Here is an 18928-nt window from a genome sequence, read left to right as displayed (position 1 = left end):
ACCATGGACTGCTAGGAAAACAAACAGATTTGTCCTGGAAAGGGTTAAACCGGGTGGCTCCTTGGAGGCAAGGATTCTGAGGCTCCGTCTAACATACTTCGGACATGTTGTGAGGAGAGACCGGTCCTTAGAGAGGGACATCATGCTTGGGAGGGTAGAGGGACAGCGCAGGAGAGGAAGGCCCTCTATAAGGTGGATTGATTCAGTGACTGGGGTAATTGGGATGGGAGTGTCAGAGACAGTGTGATTGGCACAGGACAGAGCGGATTTAGGGCTGTTGTACATAGGGTCGCTATGAGTCGCAAGCGACTCGACAGTATATAACAACAACAACAACAAGGGGTCTAATGTGGCTTGACTGCATAAAACAGCAACAACAAATTTGGAAATTGAAGTTCAAAAGCCAAAACCCAAACTCAGCCCATTGCATTGATTCTGACTCCCTGTAACCACACAGGGCAGGGTAGACAGTCCCTGACTGATCAAGGCTGCAGTCTTCAGGAGCACACTGACACTGGCTTTCTTCACAGAGCAGCTTGTGGGTCCTTACCTTTCCATGAGCATCAAAATGCTTAACCACCATGCCACCAGGACGTTGCAAATTGAGAGGATGGGATTTCAGAATCATTGCATGCCCACAAGGGAGTTCTACTGTGATTTATTGCTTCTGAAAACCCTTTGAAGGGTCAGCTAGGTTGGTTCTTACTCAAGGGCACACATATGCTGCATAGGGAGCTAAGGGGATTCTGGTGGCCCTAGTGGTATGGAGCTGTGCTGCTAACCCCAAGGCACTCAGTTTGAATCTACCAGCAGTCATGCAGAAGAAAAGATGGGCAATCTCATCCTGTGCAATTTACGGCCTGTGAAAACTCACCAGAGGGTCACCTCTCAGTGGGTTCTGACTCAACAGTACACAACAGCAACAACATATATGATGCTTAATTCAAAAGAAGGCACTCTAGTGGCCTAATATGTAAGGAGTTACACTGCTGCTCCTGGGGAGAAAAGTGAGTAATTTTTCTCTCCTGACACTTACAGCTTTGGAAACCCAACAGAGCGTCAGCTCTGAGTTGGTTGCAACTCAAGGCAATGAGGCCTAGAGTAGAGACAGTGAAACCCTTTCCATATATTATCTCTAAAGTCAGTAACTACCAGGGAATGTGGCTTTACTGCCTCAACTTTATACATAAGAAAACAAAGGATCAGAGAAGTCAGTAAATGGCTAAGGAAGGGCACCCTCATAACCACAGAGCCAGTACTTCAACCACTGTCTCCTGAATCCAAAGCCCACTCATTCTCCTATTTCATCATGAGGCCTCTAGTCAACATACTGAGGATAGTAGTACAATGGTACAGTTCTCACTTTCTATGTAGGAGACCAAAGGATAAAAAAAATCACTTACTGTGGCCCAATTCTGACCCACAATGACCCTACCTGTATTTAGATCCCAGCTAATGCATCTTATCCAGGCAGAGCCAACAACATCATCTGTCAAAGGAGGCTTGTGTGCTGCTAGGAAGCCCATCAGTTTTCAACGGAGCTTCTAGACTGAAATGGACTAGGAACAAACACCTGGCAATCTACTTCTGAAAAGCAGAGAATGAACACCTTATTACTCACTGTTCATGGAGTTGTGATGAATTGAGGTGCCTCTTTGAATTTGAGGCAGTATCACAAGTTAATAGATAAAATATATCAAAGACCCTAGATCATGATGTTTGTTGGGGGGTTCTTCTCATTATCAATCTCCAAAGAGAGTATTTCCCAGGTGGTCAGAAAGCTCTCTTACCACAAATCCAGATAGGATGAGGAAAAAGTGTGTGAAGTGTGCTGGGCTGATGATATGCTATATGTGACTCCAATGCTTCCCCAGCATGGTAGGCCCAGAACTGCAATCACTAACCTGGTGAGGAACAAGCCCAAGAGAAGTGGGAGGCTCATTCATGCGGTCATCACTGCTGCTGGCAATGGCGTAGCCCCTGAGGAGAGAACATAACCACAGGTCATTTATAAAGGTTTATATTTAGCACTTTTGAGAATGACTTGGAGGGGGAGAGGCTGAACACATTTGTAAGGAGAACAGATAAGTAGATGAAGCAGAAAGAAGCATGTGAGAGGAAGAGATTAGGGACTGTTGTTTCTATTTGCCATTAAGCTGGACCTGACTCCTACCTGGCCCTGCAGAGGATTTTTAGAAGCAGTAAATTACACAGGAGGAGACTGCGCAGCCACATCTGATATGTCAATAAATGTTAATTCTCCTTCCTTGAAATAGTCTTTTAAAATACCATCATTTTTTTCTAAATTAAAGAAATAATTTTTATTTTATATTGTTTTGCTTACAAAATTTGTATACATTGTGTTTCACATTATCCTTCATACAATTTTTTCCATTTATTATATTTTATAAAATTAATGAACAAAGTATAATTCTTGTATTGATAATCTAATCTGAATTCTGAGTGTCTACTAACAATACCAAAATACTGTTGTTATATGCCGTCAAGTCGCTTGCGACTCAAAGCAACCCTATGTAAAAGAGCCCTAAACACTGCTCTATCCTGTGCTAACCTCGCCATCTCCAAAACACTCATTCCCACCACCTCAATCACAGAATCGATCCATCTCATCGAGGGTCTTCCTATCCTGCGCCGCCCATCCACTCTCCCAAACATGATGTCCCTCTCCAAGGACCAGTCCCTCCTTGCAACATGCCAAAAGTATGTCAGAATCCTTGTCTCCAAGGAGCATTCTAGCTTCAACCTCTCCAGGACAAACCTGTTTGTTCTCCTAGCAGTCCATGTTATATTCAACACTCTTATCCAGCACCACAGGTCAAAGGCATCAATTCTCTTTCTATCATCCCTACTCACTGTCCAACTCTCTGATGCATAGCACATAATTGCAAAGACTATAACCCGGATCAGGCACACCTAAGTCTCCAGCCTGATGTCGATGCTCTTCAGTACTCTTGAGAGGTCCCTTACAGCTGACTTTCCCAGTGCCATTTGTCTCGATTTCCTGGCTGTTGTTGCCAAGAGTGTTGACTGTGGACCAAGTAAACGAAAACTATTAACGATCTCAATCTCTTCACCATCCTTACTGATGCTGCCAATGCCTCAGTGGTGAGAATCTTTGTTGTCTTGATGTTGAGCTTCAATCCATACTGAAGGCTGCAGTCCTTGACCTTCTGCAGCATGCACTTCAGGTCCTCCTCAGTTTCAGGAAGCAGGGTTGTGTCATCTGCATAAGGCAGGTTGTTGGTTACTCTTCCACCAATCCTGATGCCACATTCCTCCTCGTACAGCCCAGCATCTCGGATGATCTGTTCTGCATACAGATTGAAAAGGCACGGAGACAAAATACATCCCTGACAGACCCCCTTCTTGATTTTGAACCATGTTGTGTCTCCTTGCTCTGTTCTGACAACTGCCTCTTGATCCAAGTATAGGTTTCACATAAGCACAATCAACTGTCCTGGGATTTCCATTCTTCTCAGAGTCAGTCATAGCTTGTTGTGATCCACAGTCCAAACCCTTTGCATAGTCAATGATGCACATATAGACATTCCTCCTGTATTCTCTGCTTTCTGCCAAGATCCATCTAACATTAGCTATAATATCCCTAGTACCAATACCTCTTTTAAATCTAGCCTGCACATCTGGCAATTCTCTGCTGGCATACTGCTCCAATAATTTTTGGATATTTTTCAGCAGAATCTTGCTTGCATGTGATATTAATGATATTGTTCGATAATTTCCACACTCTAGTGTCCAGTTTCTTGAATGACTTGCTCAGCATATAGATGGAATACATATGGAAAAAAGATACAGCTCTGATGCACACCTTTCCTGATGTTAAGTCATGTTTAGGTATGAGTTTGTGTTTCATTTTATACACATATACACACACATATATAAATGACTTGAAGAGCAATGGAGTCAGTTTAGAGACTAAGGTACACCTGACCCAGGCTTACTTGCTATGGATCAGAAAACTGGACAATGACTAGGGATGATAGAAGGAGAATTGTTGCCTTTGAACAATGGTGCTGGAGAAGAGTAATGAATATAACAAGGACTGCTAAGAAAATGAACAGGTGTGTCCTAGTGAGGGTAATAGCAGGCTGCTCCTGGAAGGCAAGGATTCTGAGGCTTCAAATGACATACTTTGGACATGTTGCAAGGAGGGACCAGTCCTCGGAGAGGGACATCATGTTTGGAAGGGTGGAGGGACAGTGCAAGAGAGGAAGACCCTCGATGAGATGGATTGATTCAGTCTCTGGAGTAATGGGGGTAGATGTGTCAGAGATAATAAGGTTGGCACAGGATAGAGCAGAGTATAGGGCTGTTATACACAAGGTCACTATGAGTTGCAAGTGACTTGACAACACATAACCACCACCACCACCACACACACACACACATACACACACACACAGATACATACACATGGAGCTCTGGGGATCTAGTGGCTAAAAAGTTGTGTTCCCTAGTGGTTTGAATCCACTTCTCGGGAAATAGATGGGTAATCCCTTCTTGTGTGATTTGTTGTTGTTATACGCCCCTGTCCCAACTAGACTCAGAGTAACATTATGAACAACACATCTGAACCTTGTCCTATCCTACACTATCCTAGTGGTGCCATTGGCTTGACCCACTGGCACAATCACTGTTCCAGGCCACTTTGTCGAGGAGCTTCTTTTCTTTCTCTGATCCTTCCATCTATCCCAACATCATGTCTCTTTTCAACAATTTGTCTCTCCAGACAACATGTCCAAAGCAAGTGCGATGGAGTTTCACCCTCCTTGGTTCTAAGGAGCACACAGGATATACTTCTTCCAAGACAGACCTATTTGTTTTTCTGGCAGTTCATCATGGGATATTTATTCAGTACTCTTCACCAACATACAATCCAATAGCATCAAATCTTCTGTCATCCTTACTCAGTGTTTGATTTTCAGATGCACAGGTAGTAACTGAGAAGATCACAACTTAGACTGTTGTAATTGTTGTTGTTGTCATTATATGCCATTGAGTGGTATGCAACATGCCCAAAATATGTCAGAAGCAGCCTCAGAATCCTTGCCTCCAAGGAGTAGCCTGGTTTCACCCTCTCTAGGACAAACCTGTTTGTTCAAAGGCATTTATAATTCTCTTTCTATCATCCATAGTCATTGTCCAGATTTCTGATGCAAAGCAAGTTAATTGCAAAGACTATGGCCTGGATCAGGCACACATTAGTGTCCAGACTGACATAGTTTCTTTTCAGTACTCTGAAGAAGTCCCTGACAGAAGACCTTCCCAATACAATTCATCTTTTAATTTCCTGGCTGCTGGTACCAAGAGTGTTGATTGTGGAGTCAAGCAAACTAAAGCTGTCAACAATCATCTTCACCATCTATCATCATGTTGCCAATCGGCCCAGTGGTGAGAATCTTTGTTTTCTTGTTGTTGAGTTTCAATCTATATTGAAGGCTGCAGTCCTTGACCTTCTGCAGCAAGCGCTTAAGGTTCTCTTCAGTTTCAGCAACCAGGACGGTATCATCTATATAACACAGGATGTTGATAAGTCTTCCTCCAATCCTGATGCTACTCACACTCCTCCTCATAGAGCCCAGCCTCCCACATGATCTGTTCTGCATAACTTGGGTTAAGTGCATCTTAATCTTTAAAATTACAACTTTTATTCAATAAAACTTTTGATGGAAAACAATGACATTTGAAAGAAGTAGAAACAGGAAAGGAGAGAAGAAAAGAAGACTCTTTGTATAACTGAAACAAGCTGGTTTGGCTTCTAAGGCAGGGTAAAATTGGTGCTCATCAGACCCCACTTCCATGCCTTGAGGTTGGAGCATGCTAACTCACAGCAATTACTTGGATGCACAGGAGTGGAATACAACAAGGAAGTGGGAGGAGAACAACAATGGAGAAACAGGCTGGGCTTGGACATGCTCCTTCAGTGCAGCTCACCTAGCATTCACAGATGTGTGGATGAGCAAGGAAGGGTTCTTGGCTTGAGGCTGTTGAGAGTTGTGAGGACCCCTGGCCTGTTGACTTGACACGGCCCCATGAGGGGGCTGGGACTGAGTGAGGGGACCAACACACCTGGAATGCAGGGAGAAGTGTGGATTCCTGAGCTTACAGCTGAGGTCCATCTGCACCTAGCCACATATGGCTGAAGATGAGCTGACCAGAACCCAACCAGATGAAAAGATGATCCACACTGTAAGCTTGGGTTGACTGGTGCAACCTGATGGTTTGCCTGGACTGGACTTTGCTTATTAATGGAGATGCTCAAAGCTTCCAAGTTGAATAGAGAATTCTTCAGCAAAAGGGCCATGCTTGTTTGCTCCAAGCTCTGGTTTGACAGGGATGGATAAATCAGCAATTGCATTTCTAAAAGGGGGATATAAGGGCATGAGGGATGAAGTAGCTGGCCTACACACTTTCATGAAAGTGTTGGTGGGATGATTGTAAAAGAGGGAAAAACCCCAAATATAAATGAATGAAATACAATATATCTGAGGATTATATGGAACACAACGCCCATGAATGATAAAAATGCTATACTTCTTCACTCATTCTGGCTAAGTCCTTGAGAATTGGTTTTCCCGATGCAAACTGCCTTTTGGTTTCCTCACTACTGTAATCCTGGATGATGACTGTGTATCCAAGTGAAAGAAAATCATAACAATTTCAATTTTTTCTCCAGCTAGCATGACATTGCCTATTGGTCCAGTTGTTGTTGTTGGTATGTGCCCTCAAGTCACCTGCAACTCATAGTGACCCAACGTACAATAGCCCTGAAGCCTGCCCTGTCCTGAGACAGTCTCACAGACTCTGATAACACCTACCCCCACTGCTCTAGTTACTGAATCAATCCATTTCACCCAGGGTCTTCCTCTCCTGCACTGTCCCTCCACCCTACCAAGCATGATGTCCTTCTCCAAGGATCAGTCCCTCCTGGCCACATGCCCAAAGTATGTGAGATGGAGCTTCAGAATGCTAGCCTTCAAGGAAAAACTTTGTTTCACCCTCTCCACGACAGACCAATTTGTTTTCTTGGCAGTCCGTGGTATGTTCAAGACTCTTCTCCAGAATCACAATGCAAAGGCATTAATTCTTGTTCTATCCAGGTCTTTGATGCATAGCAAGTAATTGCAGACACCACAGACCTTAGTCTACAGACTGACATCGTTGCTTCTCAGTACTCTGAAGAGGTCCTTGACAGCAGATTTACTCAATTTGCTTTTTGATTTCCTGACTGCAAGTGCCAAAAGTGCTGATGTGAAGCCAAGCAAACTGAAAATGTTAAAAACCTCAATATCTACTCCATCTATCATGGTGCTGCCAATTGGCCCAATGGTGAGAATCTTTTTCTTGATGTTGAGCTTTAATCTATATTGAATACTACAGTCCTTGACCTTCTGCAGCAAGCAGTTCAGGTCCTCCTCAGTTTCAGCAAACAAGGTTGTAGTGAGTTTTATTTTCTTGAAGTTGAGATATAATCCACATTAAAGCCTCTGAAAATGCACTGGAGGGTCAGCGATGGGTCAATTCCAATGGCAATGGGTGAATGATTGATGTAAATAAAATATTTGCCAAATATCTCTCTGTGTGTGTGTGTGCGTGCGCGCGCGCACGCGCGCACACACACACACACACACACACATCATTTGCCATTTCAACCATTTTAATATGCACAATGATGGACATCATTCATTACATTCACTATGTTTACAACCAAAACTGCAATTTAATAGAAATTCAGTGTGCCTTAAGCAACAATTCCCATCTAATTGCATTTCTTTGAGCATAGAAAGCTTAATAAAATTCTGAGAAGAGCAGAATAAGAAGAAGTCAAGGAAGATGCTGATGAACAACTGCTTAGGAAAGTGTCCTTCATTGAAAGGTCCTTCTCCAAACATTGAACTCACCCTTCTGGATGCTGCAGAACAGAAACCATCAATTCCACGGCCAGGGCTCCCGCAATCATGGCCAGCCCTGGGCGGCTGACAGTGCATTGCTGGTCCAATGTCCGGTCTCTGGTTGACTGCAAAGAAACAACTATTACCCCATGATAAAGGTCTATCCACTGACTTGCCTGAAGCTGTGCTTCCACAATAACATGATCCAATAGAACCAAAAAGTCACCATGGTAAATAAGATGCAACCTCGGATGATTTGGACTGATACAGTAACTGGGTGATGGGAGTAGATGTGTTTGAGTCAATGAGACTGGCTTAGGACAGGGCAGGCTTCAGACCTGCTGTACATAGGGTCACTAAGAGTCACAGGAAACTCGACGGCATATAACAACAACAACAAATATACAAGAGTTACGTCATTAAATGAGGCAATATGCTAAAAGGGATTAGCAGCTATGAGCAAATGAATAATTAGGGAACAACAGACAAAACAGATGGCCTCAATACATGTGAGACTCAGCATCTGCTCCTTTATCAACTCAAGAGAACTCTTCTGTCCTTCCTTGAAAGGTAGGAGGCAAAGAAAGGAAGTATAAATTATTAGTACAAGTGACTCTGGCCTGCTCTTTTAATGAGAGCTGAGAGTGAGCCCCTCAGTCTGTTCTCCTTGAAGTCCTCAGTTCCTGTGTGTCTTGGAGGCATCTCATCAGCTTCAGTATGATCCTACTAGGGCTTCAGTGCTCCTTAAAAGAATGGATGGCACCTCTTGGCTTCTTTCCTCTGAATACAGTATCAGGAAGGAATAACTATTTAGAAAAGGTTACTGTGGAGGTAGAGGGTCAACAAAAACAAGGAAACACCCCAGTGAGATGGTGACACAACAACCACAACACTGGACTCAATCACAGCAACAATCACAAAGGCAGGACAAGACAGAGCCACATTTTGTGCAGCTATACAGAGGTTACCAGAGATGGAGACCACTCTGTGACAACTAACAATTAAAACTTTTGCTACAATGTGGTTCCTAAGCACAAGCTTTCATTAGTTAACCAAAGAAACTCCAATCCTCCAACTCAGAGCTACTAAGAAGCAGTTAGGGATAATTTTGACTTTCTGAAACTTTCACTTTGTAAACAGATGTGATATTAATGTAACTGATCCTTAATCCTACTTGTTGGCATAAACAGGACTGGCTGTAGTATAGCCTTGATCAAACCTTTAGCCTTTCTTCTTCACATAAAGGAAATGCTGATGGTGTTCTTTTTATACTGGGAGTCAGCCATACAAAAGAAGTATGAGCTATTAAGTAACAAGTTCAAGAAACAGAGTGGTCCAGAAAAGATCTCTGCTTTACTGGAACTCACTGCCTGTCCTGATCAAAGACCATTCCTGCAGTACCTGACTAGTGTGGTGTCTTTATGCTGAAGGATCTTGTACTTGTACTTGTGCTTGCTGTTCAGAGAAATGTCACATTTGACTCACTTTACCCTGTGCACAAAGAGGCCAAGTGGTGCTCTGACATTTGAACCCCATGCAACATTTTTGTATGAGGAGGAAATTTGTCACCATAAAGATGACAGCAAAGAAAATCTTTCAAGGCAGTTCTCTTGTTACCATGGAGTTGTTATCAATGGGAATCCACTTGATTGGCACAGTGTGATTTGGTGGGGCAAGCATTCTCCTTCTTCTAAAGTTGCCAGATAAAAGATGAGCTGTGTAATTAAATTTGAACTTTTAATCAATCAACAATTTTTTTAAATTCTTTTTAAAAAATTTTTATTTTATTTTTTTTTTTTGTGAGTGTGTGTGTGTGTATACCGTCAAATTGGATCTGACTGGTACAGGAGGAGACGGCCCCTCCTTCTCCGGCAGAGCATCTGATGGATTTGAACCACATATCTCTGGGATTGCAGTGCAGTTTCTTGCCACTAGGCCACTAGAGCTCTCCTATTTTTTTTTAAACAATTTTTTAATGTAAGTCATTCACTCACTTACTGCCTTTGAGTTGGAACGAATTCAAAGCTGACCACTCCAACCAGCTTCTGTAACATAACTCCCCTGGGAGAAGTGTGCCATGCTGATGTCATGGCCTTTGGGTGAAAAGCACAAGCCACATGGGCCTCTGATATTACTGGACACGTTTATACTAAGAAGGGATTCATTGTGGGCGGCCTATGTTTTCATCTACTAAATCTAACAAGCATACCCTCCTACCACCATTTTGCTGAGGTTCAGAAACCCTGACTTATTCAGAAATATCCAGTGAAGCATATTGTATTGGAGGTGCCTGCTAAAGCAATACAACAAGAGAAGGAAATAAAAGACATCCAGATTGGCCAAGAGATGGTTGAACTGTCGCTATATGCAGATGATATGACAGTGTATACAGAAAACCACAAAGACTCAACAAAAAACTGTTAGAGCTAGTAGGCTAATTTAGTAGACTGGCAGGATATAAGATCAATATCCAGAAATTGATAGGACTTCTTTGCAGTAACAAAGAGAACTCAGAGAAGGAAATCAGGAAAGCAATACCATTTACAATAGCCAACCACAAATTGAGATACTTCGGAGTGAACCTAACTAAAGGTTCAAAAGACCTTACAGAGAAAACTACAGAGCATTTCTGAAAGACACAATAAAAGACCTAAAGAAATGGAAAAATGTGTCCTGTTCATGGATAGGAAGACTGAATATCATGAAAATGACAGTCCTACCAAAAGTAATCTACATGTTCAATGCAATCCCAATCCAGATACCAAATTAATTTTTCAAGGAGATTGAAAGGGAAATTATCAAATTTATTTGGAGAGGCAAGAAATCCTGAATAAGCAAAACATTTCTGAGAAACAAAAATGAGGTGGGAGGCATAGCACTCTCTGACCTCAAAACATACTACACACAAAAAAACAAAACCAACCACATACTACACAGTAGTAACCCAAACAGCATGGTACTGGTACAATGACAGCCACATAGACCATTGGAACAGAACTGAGAACCCAGAAATAGACCCAGCTATCTATGGTTAACTGATATTCAACAAGGAAATTTTAAAAAGCTATCAAATGGGGAATTATATATAACCTTTTCAACAAATGGTGCTGGCAAAACTGGACTTCCACCTGCAGAAAGCTGAAACAGGATCTATATCTCACATCATACACAAAAATCAACTCAAAGTGGATCAGAGACCTGGGAATAAAGCCCCAAACCATAAAATTCATAAGAGACAAACTGAGATCAACCTGAGAAGTGTTAGTCCAAGGTATAAAAAGACTGTCAAATACAACCAGAATTGCACAATCAAAAGAGGATAAAAATGATAAATGGGACCTTCTAAAGATTAAATCCCTGTGCGCATCAAAAACTTTTTCCAACAGGCTGAAAAAAACCCTACTGAATGGCAACAAACATTTGATAATACCACCTCAGACAAGAGTCTCAAAATGAAAGTTTACAGAATACTCCTGGGTCTTCACAAGAAAAAAAGACTGATTAACACAATTACAAAATGGGTAAATAACATGGAAAGAATTTTCACAGAGGAAGATATTTGAATGGCAAACAGACACATGAAGAAATGCTCAAAAATACTGGCAATAAGAGAGATGCAAATCAAAACCACAAGGAGGTACCATCTCACTCCAGTAACAACTGCAAAGTTTAACAGGGCAGCAAGTAATAAATGTTGGAGAAGATGTGGTGTTGGTGGGATTGTAAAATGGTACACCATTCTGGAAGGCAGTTTGGTACACCCTCAAAAAGCTGAACATAGAAATTCATTGACACACTACTTGGAATATATCTTGAGAAAATGAGAATTGAGGCACAAACAGATTTCTATACCAGTGTTCATAGCAGCATTATTCATCATTGCAGGAACATGGAAACAGCCCAGATGTCCAACCACAAACGAGTGGATTGAGAAATTATGGTACACTAAACAAGGGAATACTATGCAGCACAATGGAGCAATGACTTTGTAAATTATTACCTAACTTGGGAGAGACTGGAGAGCATTAAGCTGAGTGAACTATCTTCAGTGCCACAAGCATAAATATTGTATAAAACCATTATTGTAAAAGTAGTATAAGGATTCAAGGGGGGTGAGAGAGGGTGGAAGAAGAGGGATGAGGATGTGCAGGGGGAGGGGGAATTAATCATGGAGTTGTACAATTTGATGGGGGGGGTGTGAGGGAAATTGGAAGAATCTGTTCTGGAAAACAATGTATTCAAATTTGTAAATATAAAAAAAAATCTTGTAAATAAACTTGTATTTAAAAAACCAAAACCAAAACAAAACAAAATTCAGTGAAGCAAAGTTCATGTGTAGGCTAGAATCTAGGTCTTCAGACTTTCCATTTAATGTTCTCTTCACTCAGCTAAGCACAAAACAGAGAAAACAATGCTGAGTAATACTAGGGCCCAGTCTGCCCTGCAGTTTTGTTGTTGAGTGTCCTGAAAACTGGTCTCCAGCTCCATTTTTAATGCTAAAGTCGAAACAGTGACATATATTAACAGCTCTCAAGCCTCATGGTGAGATAATGTCTTCCCAAGAAATAAAGAATACTCTTTCTAAAACGGTAATTTCATAGTGAAAAATTAAAGAGGTGGGTCTGTTTGGCCCAGTGACCAAGAGAGTCATAGATGTTTTGGTTGGTTGGTTGTTTTTTTTAAATGCACTTACATCTCCAGGGGCCACCACATCATTGCAGAAATAGCAGCCAAGTTTGTAGCCAGGGATATTGGCAAAAAGAGATGAGCCAAGGAAGTCAGTGGACACCACTGGTTGGCTGGGACATAAGTCCCCAGCCTCCTGCTGCTTTGGCTTCTTCAGGCCATGCCTCATGACCACGAATGTGTCAAACCCCAAGGCTGCATTGATGACTAGCTGCAATTTCAAAAAGAAAAAGGTTATATTAAAAACAGATATTTCATATTTGGTCAATTTTTCTTACTTTTTTCCTATTTATTTACATATGAACATAAGAAGATTCTAGAAGCTAATGATAAAAGTTACTTAATACTAAGAACTTACAAATAAGATTTTAAAAACGGGACTGACATCAGGGTTGAGGGAAGGCAGAGAAAGAGGAGAAGAATGATGTATACTGCATTGAAACAGATGAGGGAGAGTCAACTGTTTAAAAGGGATATATGATTAGGTATTATTGTCATGACAGGAATCCAGAATGAAGGCTGCACAGTGGAGTGGAGTGGATTGCATAACAATGAAAGAGTTTTACTTTCCAAGAAGAAGAGTGAATTGTGGGGGAGGGGGTGGGCAGGGAGAAAAGTACAACAATGAGTGAATGGAAACCGTAAGTCTGTATACTTTCATTAAAATTAATTAAAAAATGTTTTTAAAATAATTAGCACCAGTGATTTAATCTAAAATTCCACAAAAAGACTTCTCGCTTATAAATGAAGATGAGCATCAGAAAAATTAGCTCTGTACCTTGCCCCAGGTCATTCACTGGGTTAGAGGTGCCAGCGAGTCAAGTAAGACTCACAGCAACCCTATGAACAACTGATCTGAACCTGTCCTATCCCATGTCATCCTCACAACCTCTGATAGTCTCAATCCTTGTGGCAGTCACCATGTCAACTTATCTAGCTGAGGGCCTTCCTTCCTTTGGCCACCCTTTCCAAGCATGATGTCCTTCTCCAAGGAATAACTTCTCCTAGTAACATGCCCGAAGTATGTGAGATGAAGCTTCATCATCGTTGCTTCCAAGGAGCACTCTGCCAAGCACCTTCTCCAAGGCTTATCCGTTTGTTCTTTTGACAATACTCTTCTCCAACACCACAGCTCAAAGGCAGCAATCCTTCTGTCATCCTTAGTCATAGTCCAGCTCTCAGATGCATAGAGGTTGGTTGGTGACAACAATATCATCTAGCTTGGATCCACATAAACATCTTTGGCACCAGCAGTTAAGAAATCAAAGTATGTATTGCATTGGGTAAATCTGCCATCAAGGACCTCTCTAACATGCTAAGGAGTAACGATGTCATTTTAAATTCTAGCATGCATTTGATTCAAATGATGGTCTTTTCAATTACTTGATATTTATCTGAAAGTTAGACAATGACTAAGGATGGCAAAAGAAAAATTTATGCCTTTGAGTTGTGATGCTTTACCTCATACATTTTGGGCATGTTGTTAGGAAGGCCAGTCCTTGGAAAGGGACATTGTACTTGGAAAGATGGTAAACAAAAGAGAGAAAGCTCCTCAATGAGATAGGATTGACAGAGTAACTGCAACAATGGGTATATTGAGATGATGAGGATGGCATGATGTCTTCTTCCAAAGACTCAGACAAGTCTTGTTGACAATATATATGAGATGAAGCTTCATCATCCTTGCCTCTAAGAAGCACATTGGTTGCACTTCCCCCAAGACAGCCTTGCTTGGTTTATTACAGTTCATTATATAATGCCAACAATACAATTCAAAGACATAGATTCTTCTCTGGTCTTTATTTTTTGTCCAACTTTCAAATACACAGGAAGCAACTGAAAATACTATATTGATTTGGGTGCACTTCAATTTGTAAACCAACACTGTTGCTCAACACACTGGAGAGCTACTTGACAACAGAGCCTTCCAATGCAACTGAATTGTGTAATTCTGATTCTGTGGAATTTGCCCTCTATATAAATTTTAAGAATAGTATTTTAATTTATACTATGAGAATCTGCCTTAGTTTTAATTTACCTTTTCCTCTCAAATTTCTTATTTTAACATATTTGGAAAAAATATATTCTAAAATAAAATAAACATTGCCCACAATTCCACAGTTCAAACAATTAAACTACTAATCATTAGCTATTTTCTCTCTTTTCCTTCCTTCATCACCTTTCCTTCCCTCCCACTTTGTATATTTCCATCTGTCTCTCTCTCTTTACAGGCACACACATACATGCACGTGCGCGCACACACACACACACACACACACACACACATACGATATGTGGTTGATATTGTTTGTCCTTTTCATCAAGTGTTTTTTTTGTTTGTTTTGTTTTGTTTTTTCATTAAAGTGCTTTGAAACCTAACCGCGAATGGGTATGTAATATTCAGGGCCCCATAAATACTGCCCTGGCTGGTAGAAATGATTACTCATATTCTCGTCTGATTACTCATAATCTCTGGCAGCCTAGACGGTAAGGATTTGTGCTGTTAAACCAAAGCTGCTACCTCTCTGGGAGTTCAACTACAGCAGTGATTCCAAGGAGAAAGATATGATTTACAACCTTGGAAACATGCTCACTAGAGGGTCAACTCTGAGTTGGTTTTGACTCCATAGCAATGAGTAGTAGTAGCAGGAAGAGTAGCAATACTGTCTAAAGGTTGACAGTTCAAACCCACTAAGTGATGCTACAGAAGAAATGCCCTATCCCTCAAAGATTACAGCCAAAGCCCTGTGAAGCAGTTCTTGTCTAACTCAAAAAAGGAGTTACCAAGAATTCAAATTAGACTCATGAAAAGAGGTTTGGCTTTCAGTCTTTCTTACTGTTCTCTTACATATTAATGCTGAGAATTATTTAACTATTCAAAATGTTAATTGCTGAAATTGTGACTAAGCAAAAGCAGTCAATAAAACAAAGAATTTTGTCCTCCTTGAACTTCCATTTTCATGTTAGTACACCTTCTAGTGTAGGTATATCTCACAGGACTATTTGGAAAACTGAAACTCAGCTCATTGCCTCTGAGCTGGAACCGACTCAGCTGACCCTCTAGCTGGTTTCTGTGGGGGTAAATCACATGAGAGGAGGCTGCTCATCTTTCTCTGTGGAGTTGCTACTGGATTTGAAGCACCACAGAGATGTAGCCTTTAGGTTGGCAGTGTAATGTCCAATGGACTACAAAAACAGTAACTATTATATTAGATGACAGTGTATGAGGCAGAAAGTCCTTTGAAAGTATCATATTACCAGATCACACGAACTATCTCCATTTTAGGGGTAGGAAGGACTGGGGGCACTTCTTTCTTAAGGTCATGGTGCCTAATTGATGAATGGGACCTTCTTTTATAAAAGTATTATTATTAATGAAAAATTACAGAGATTTTGGATTTCCATTCTGAATAGGACCTTCTAAAGATTAAAGTCCTGTGTGCATCAAACTTTTTTCCCAACAGGGTGGAAAAACCCACCAAAACAACCCTACTGACTGGGAACAAACATTTGGTAATACCATCTCAGACAAGAGTCTCATAACAGAAGTTTACAGAATACTCCTGGGCCTCCACAAGAAAAAGACTGATAATCCAATCACAAAATGGGCAAAAAAGAAATGGAAAGAATTTTCACAGAGAAATATATTCGAATGGCAAAGAGACACATAAAAAACTGCTCTAAATCATTGGCAATAAGAGAGATGCAAATCAAAAGCACAATGAGGTACCATCTCACTCCAGTAACATTGGCAAAGTTTAACAGGGCAGCAAGTAATAAATGTTGGAGAGGATGTGGCAAGATAGGATTGCTCTGGAAGGCAATTTGCTGCTTCCTCAAAAAGCTGAACATCTCACTGTCTCTCACACAACCATGCCGATTACCCCAGTCACTGAATCAATCCACCTCATAGAGGGTTTTCCTCTCCTGCGGTGTCCCTCCACCCTCCCAAGCATGACATTCCTCTCCAAGAACTGGTCTCTCCTTTCAGCATGTCCAAAGTATGTCAGATGAAGCTTCGGAATCTTTGCCTCCAAGGAGCAGCCTGGTTTAATTAACTGTCTCCAGGATGAACCTGTTTGTTTTCTTAGAAGTCCATGGTATATTCAATACTATTCTTCAACACCAACAGCTCAAAGACATCAATTCTCCTTCTATCTTCCCTAGTCACTGTCCAACTCTTTGACGCATAGCGAGTGATTATAAAGACCATGGCCTGTATCAGGTGCACCTTAGTCTCAAGAGTGACACTGTTGCTCTTAAGTACTTTGGAGAGGTCCCTACAGCAGACTTTCCCATCACAATACGTCTTTTAATTTCCTGGCTGTTGGTGCCAAGAGTATTGACTGTGGAGCCAAGCAACTAAAGCTGTTAACAACCTCAATCTCTTCACCATCCATCCACTGAAAAAATGAGAACTGAAGCACAAACAGAGCCTTGTACACCAATGTTCATAGCAGCATTATTCACCATATCCCAGATGTTCAACCACAAATGAGTGTATTGAAAAATTATGGTACATTCACACAAAGGAATACAATGCAGCATGCTGGAGCAATGATTTTGTAAATTATTACCTAACTTGGAGGGACTGGAGAGCATTTTGCTGAATGAACTAATGAATTAACTCCCACAAGGATAAATATTGTATAAAACCATTATTATAGATTGAGTATGAGGATCCAAGGGGTTTGGGGGACGATGGAAGCAGAGGGATGAGGATGTGCAGAGGGTGTAAGGATTAAGCATGGAGTTGTACAATTTGATATGGGGGAGATGAGGGAAATTGGAAGAATATGTTCTGGGAAACAATGTATTCAAATATTGTAAACAAACTAATATAATTAAAGAAAAAATCTTTATGGGGAAAAAAAGATGAGCACCACAGGTCCCATGTACTCTACCTTTCTCTTGCTCGCAGCAATGACAGCAGGAAGCCACCGGCTCTCCCTGGTGTCCATCAACAGGAAAATGACATCATGGTTTTCAATGAGTTGCTCCAGTTGTTCCACATCTTTGCGGGCTTGCTCCATGGTGATGGTGGAGAAGTTCACTGGATGTCCGGGCATGGGGATGCTCATGTTGAACCCTCTGGCATTCTAGGGAAACACCCAGATGCATGTATGTCTGAAGCAAAGAGACAGGCTGTATTTCACAGTCTGTGTTTCCCCAGAACTACAAGCAGGTATTGTGTGGCCACCTGTAACCCACAGACATTCATCTATGGGTGATTAGACTGCTTTTATTTTTGTAACCCATGTCCTCCAGCTTCTTCATTTCTGTATCCTAGACCACCCTGCACTGTCATACTAGGGTACTAAAATAGAAAGTGGAGAAATATGGATCCTCGATCCAGTGGAAAGGGGGTCATTTCCCATCAAGGCAAGAAGAACAGTATATATCTTCGGTTCTTTCCTATCACAGTCATCACAAGGCCCTCTGACTGCCCAAATGGCCTCCAGCCAGCCAGGCTGCCCCTCTGACTTCCATTCCGTACTCTTAGTGCACAATGTCTACAAATGAGATGTTGTCACAAAATTTGATTTCACACAATCCCAAAAGATTGGAACAACTGGTGATCTTGCTTAATTCTCTCAAAGATATATATACTTTTCTCCCCAAAAAGTAACAATAAAAGTTACTGCTTTCAGCCAGTAAAATCTTGTCTGAATGTGTAGATATACCAGGGAAGCGGAGGAGGGGGTGTTCCCTGTCCAAAAGTCAAAGTTGGCCAGCTGTGTGAATTATGGAAATTCAAGCTTGGGCCATGGCACTCCTCAACAGCTCAACTGACTATTTTCTCAGTGCATGACCCAGGGTTTTGGCATATTAACAGTGAGTCACACAGGACTAGAATAGCACTCATGAATTTTCAGTCAAAAAATGGCTCTAAATTCACGAACTGTGTGCCATTGGTCACAGTGTCACAGTGAAGGACATGAAAATGTCACTTTCCACACTCATTCCCCCAAACCCCTCACCCATTGGGAATGCTTCCCAGGGTGCAGATCCTGTAGAATCTTTACAAAGGAAAAATCTAGTTTGTACATCAGATACTTTGTCCATATCATTAATTTAAAACCTAATTTCTTGGCCACCCATTTCTGAAATAGCAGGCCTCTGAAAACCCTATGCATAACAGAACACACGCAGTCTTAACAGAAAGGGCAACATAGGCAGAACTGTCAAGTATGGAAATACAAAGGAGGAGGAACAGTTGTAAGCAGACCCTAGTGATTGGAACATGGAATGTGAGAGCCATGAATGTAGGAAAATTAGAAATTGTTAAGGAAGAAATGGAACGCATAAAT

The 18928-nt window shown here is 41.3% G+C and overlaps 1 protein-coding gene across 1 annotated transcript in view; it reads right to left on the bottom strand.

Moving 5' to 3' along the window:
* Positions 1-18928, bottom strand: part of ATG7 (autophagy related 7) — a 184591-nt gene that overhangs the window by 107773 nt on the left and 57890 nt on the right. Inside the window, exons 12-15 of the mRNA XM_006900552.1 lie at positions 17522-17716; positions 12625-12828; positions 7941-8056; positions 1905-1980 (exon numbers count right to left, since the gene is read on the bottom strand). Of these exons, the coding sequence (XP_006900614.1) occupies positions 1905-1980; positions 7941-8056; positions 12625-12828; positions 17522-17716 (591 nt within the window). The remainder of the gene's footprint in view (positions 1-1904; positions 1981-7940; positions 8057-12624; positions 12829-17521; positions 17717-18928) is intronic.

The sequence above is a fragment of the Elephantulus edwardii genome, unplaced genomic scaffold, assembly GCF_000299155.1.
Source record: "Elephantulus edwardii isolate Elephantulus edwardi_28Jun2011 unplaced genomic scaffold, EleEdw1.0 scaffold00288, whole genome shotgun sequence".
Taxonomy (NCBI): Eukaryota; Metazoa; Chordata; class Mammalia; order Macroscelidea; family Macroscelididae; genus Elephantulus; species Elephantulus edwardii.
Note: the sequence above shows the minus strand (reverse complement) of the source record. Positions and strands in the feature narration are given on the sequence as shown.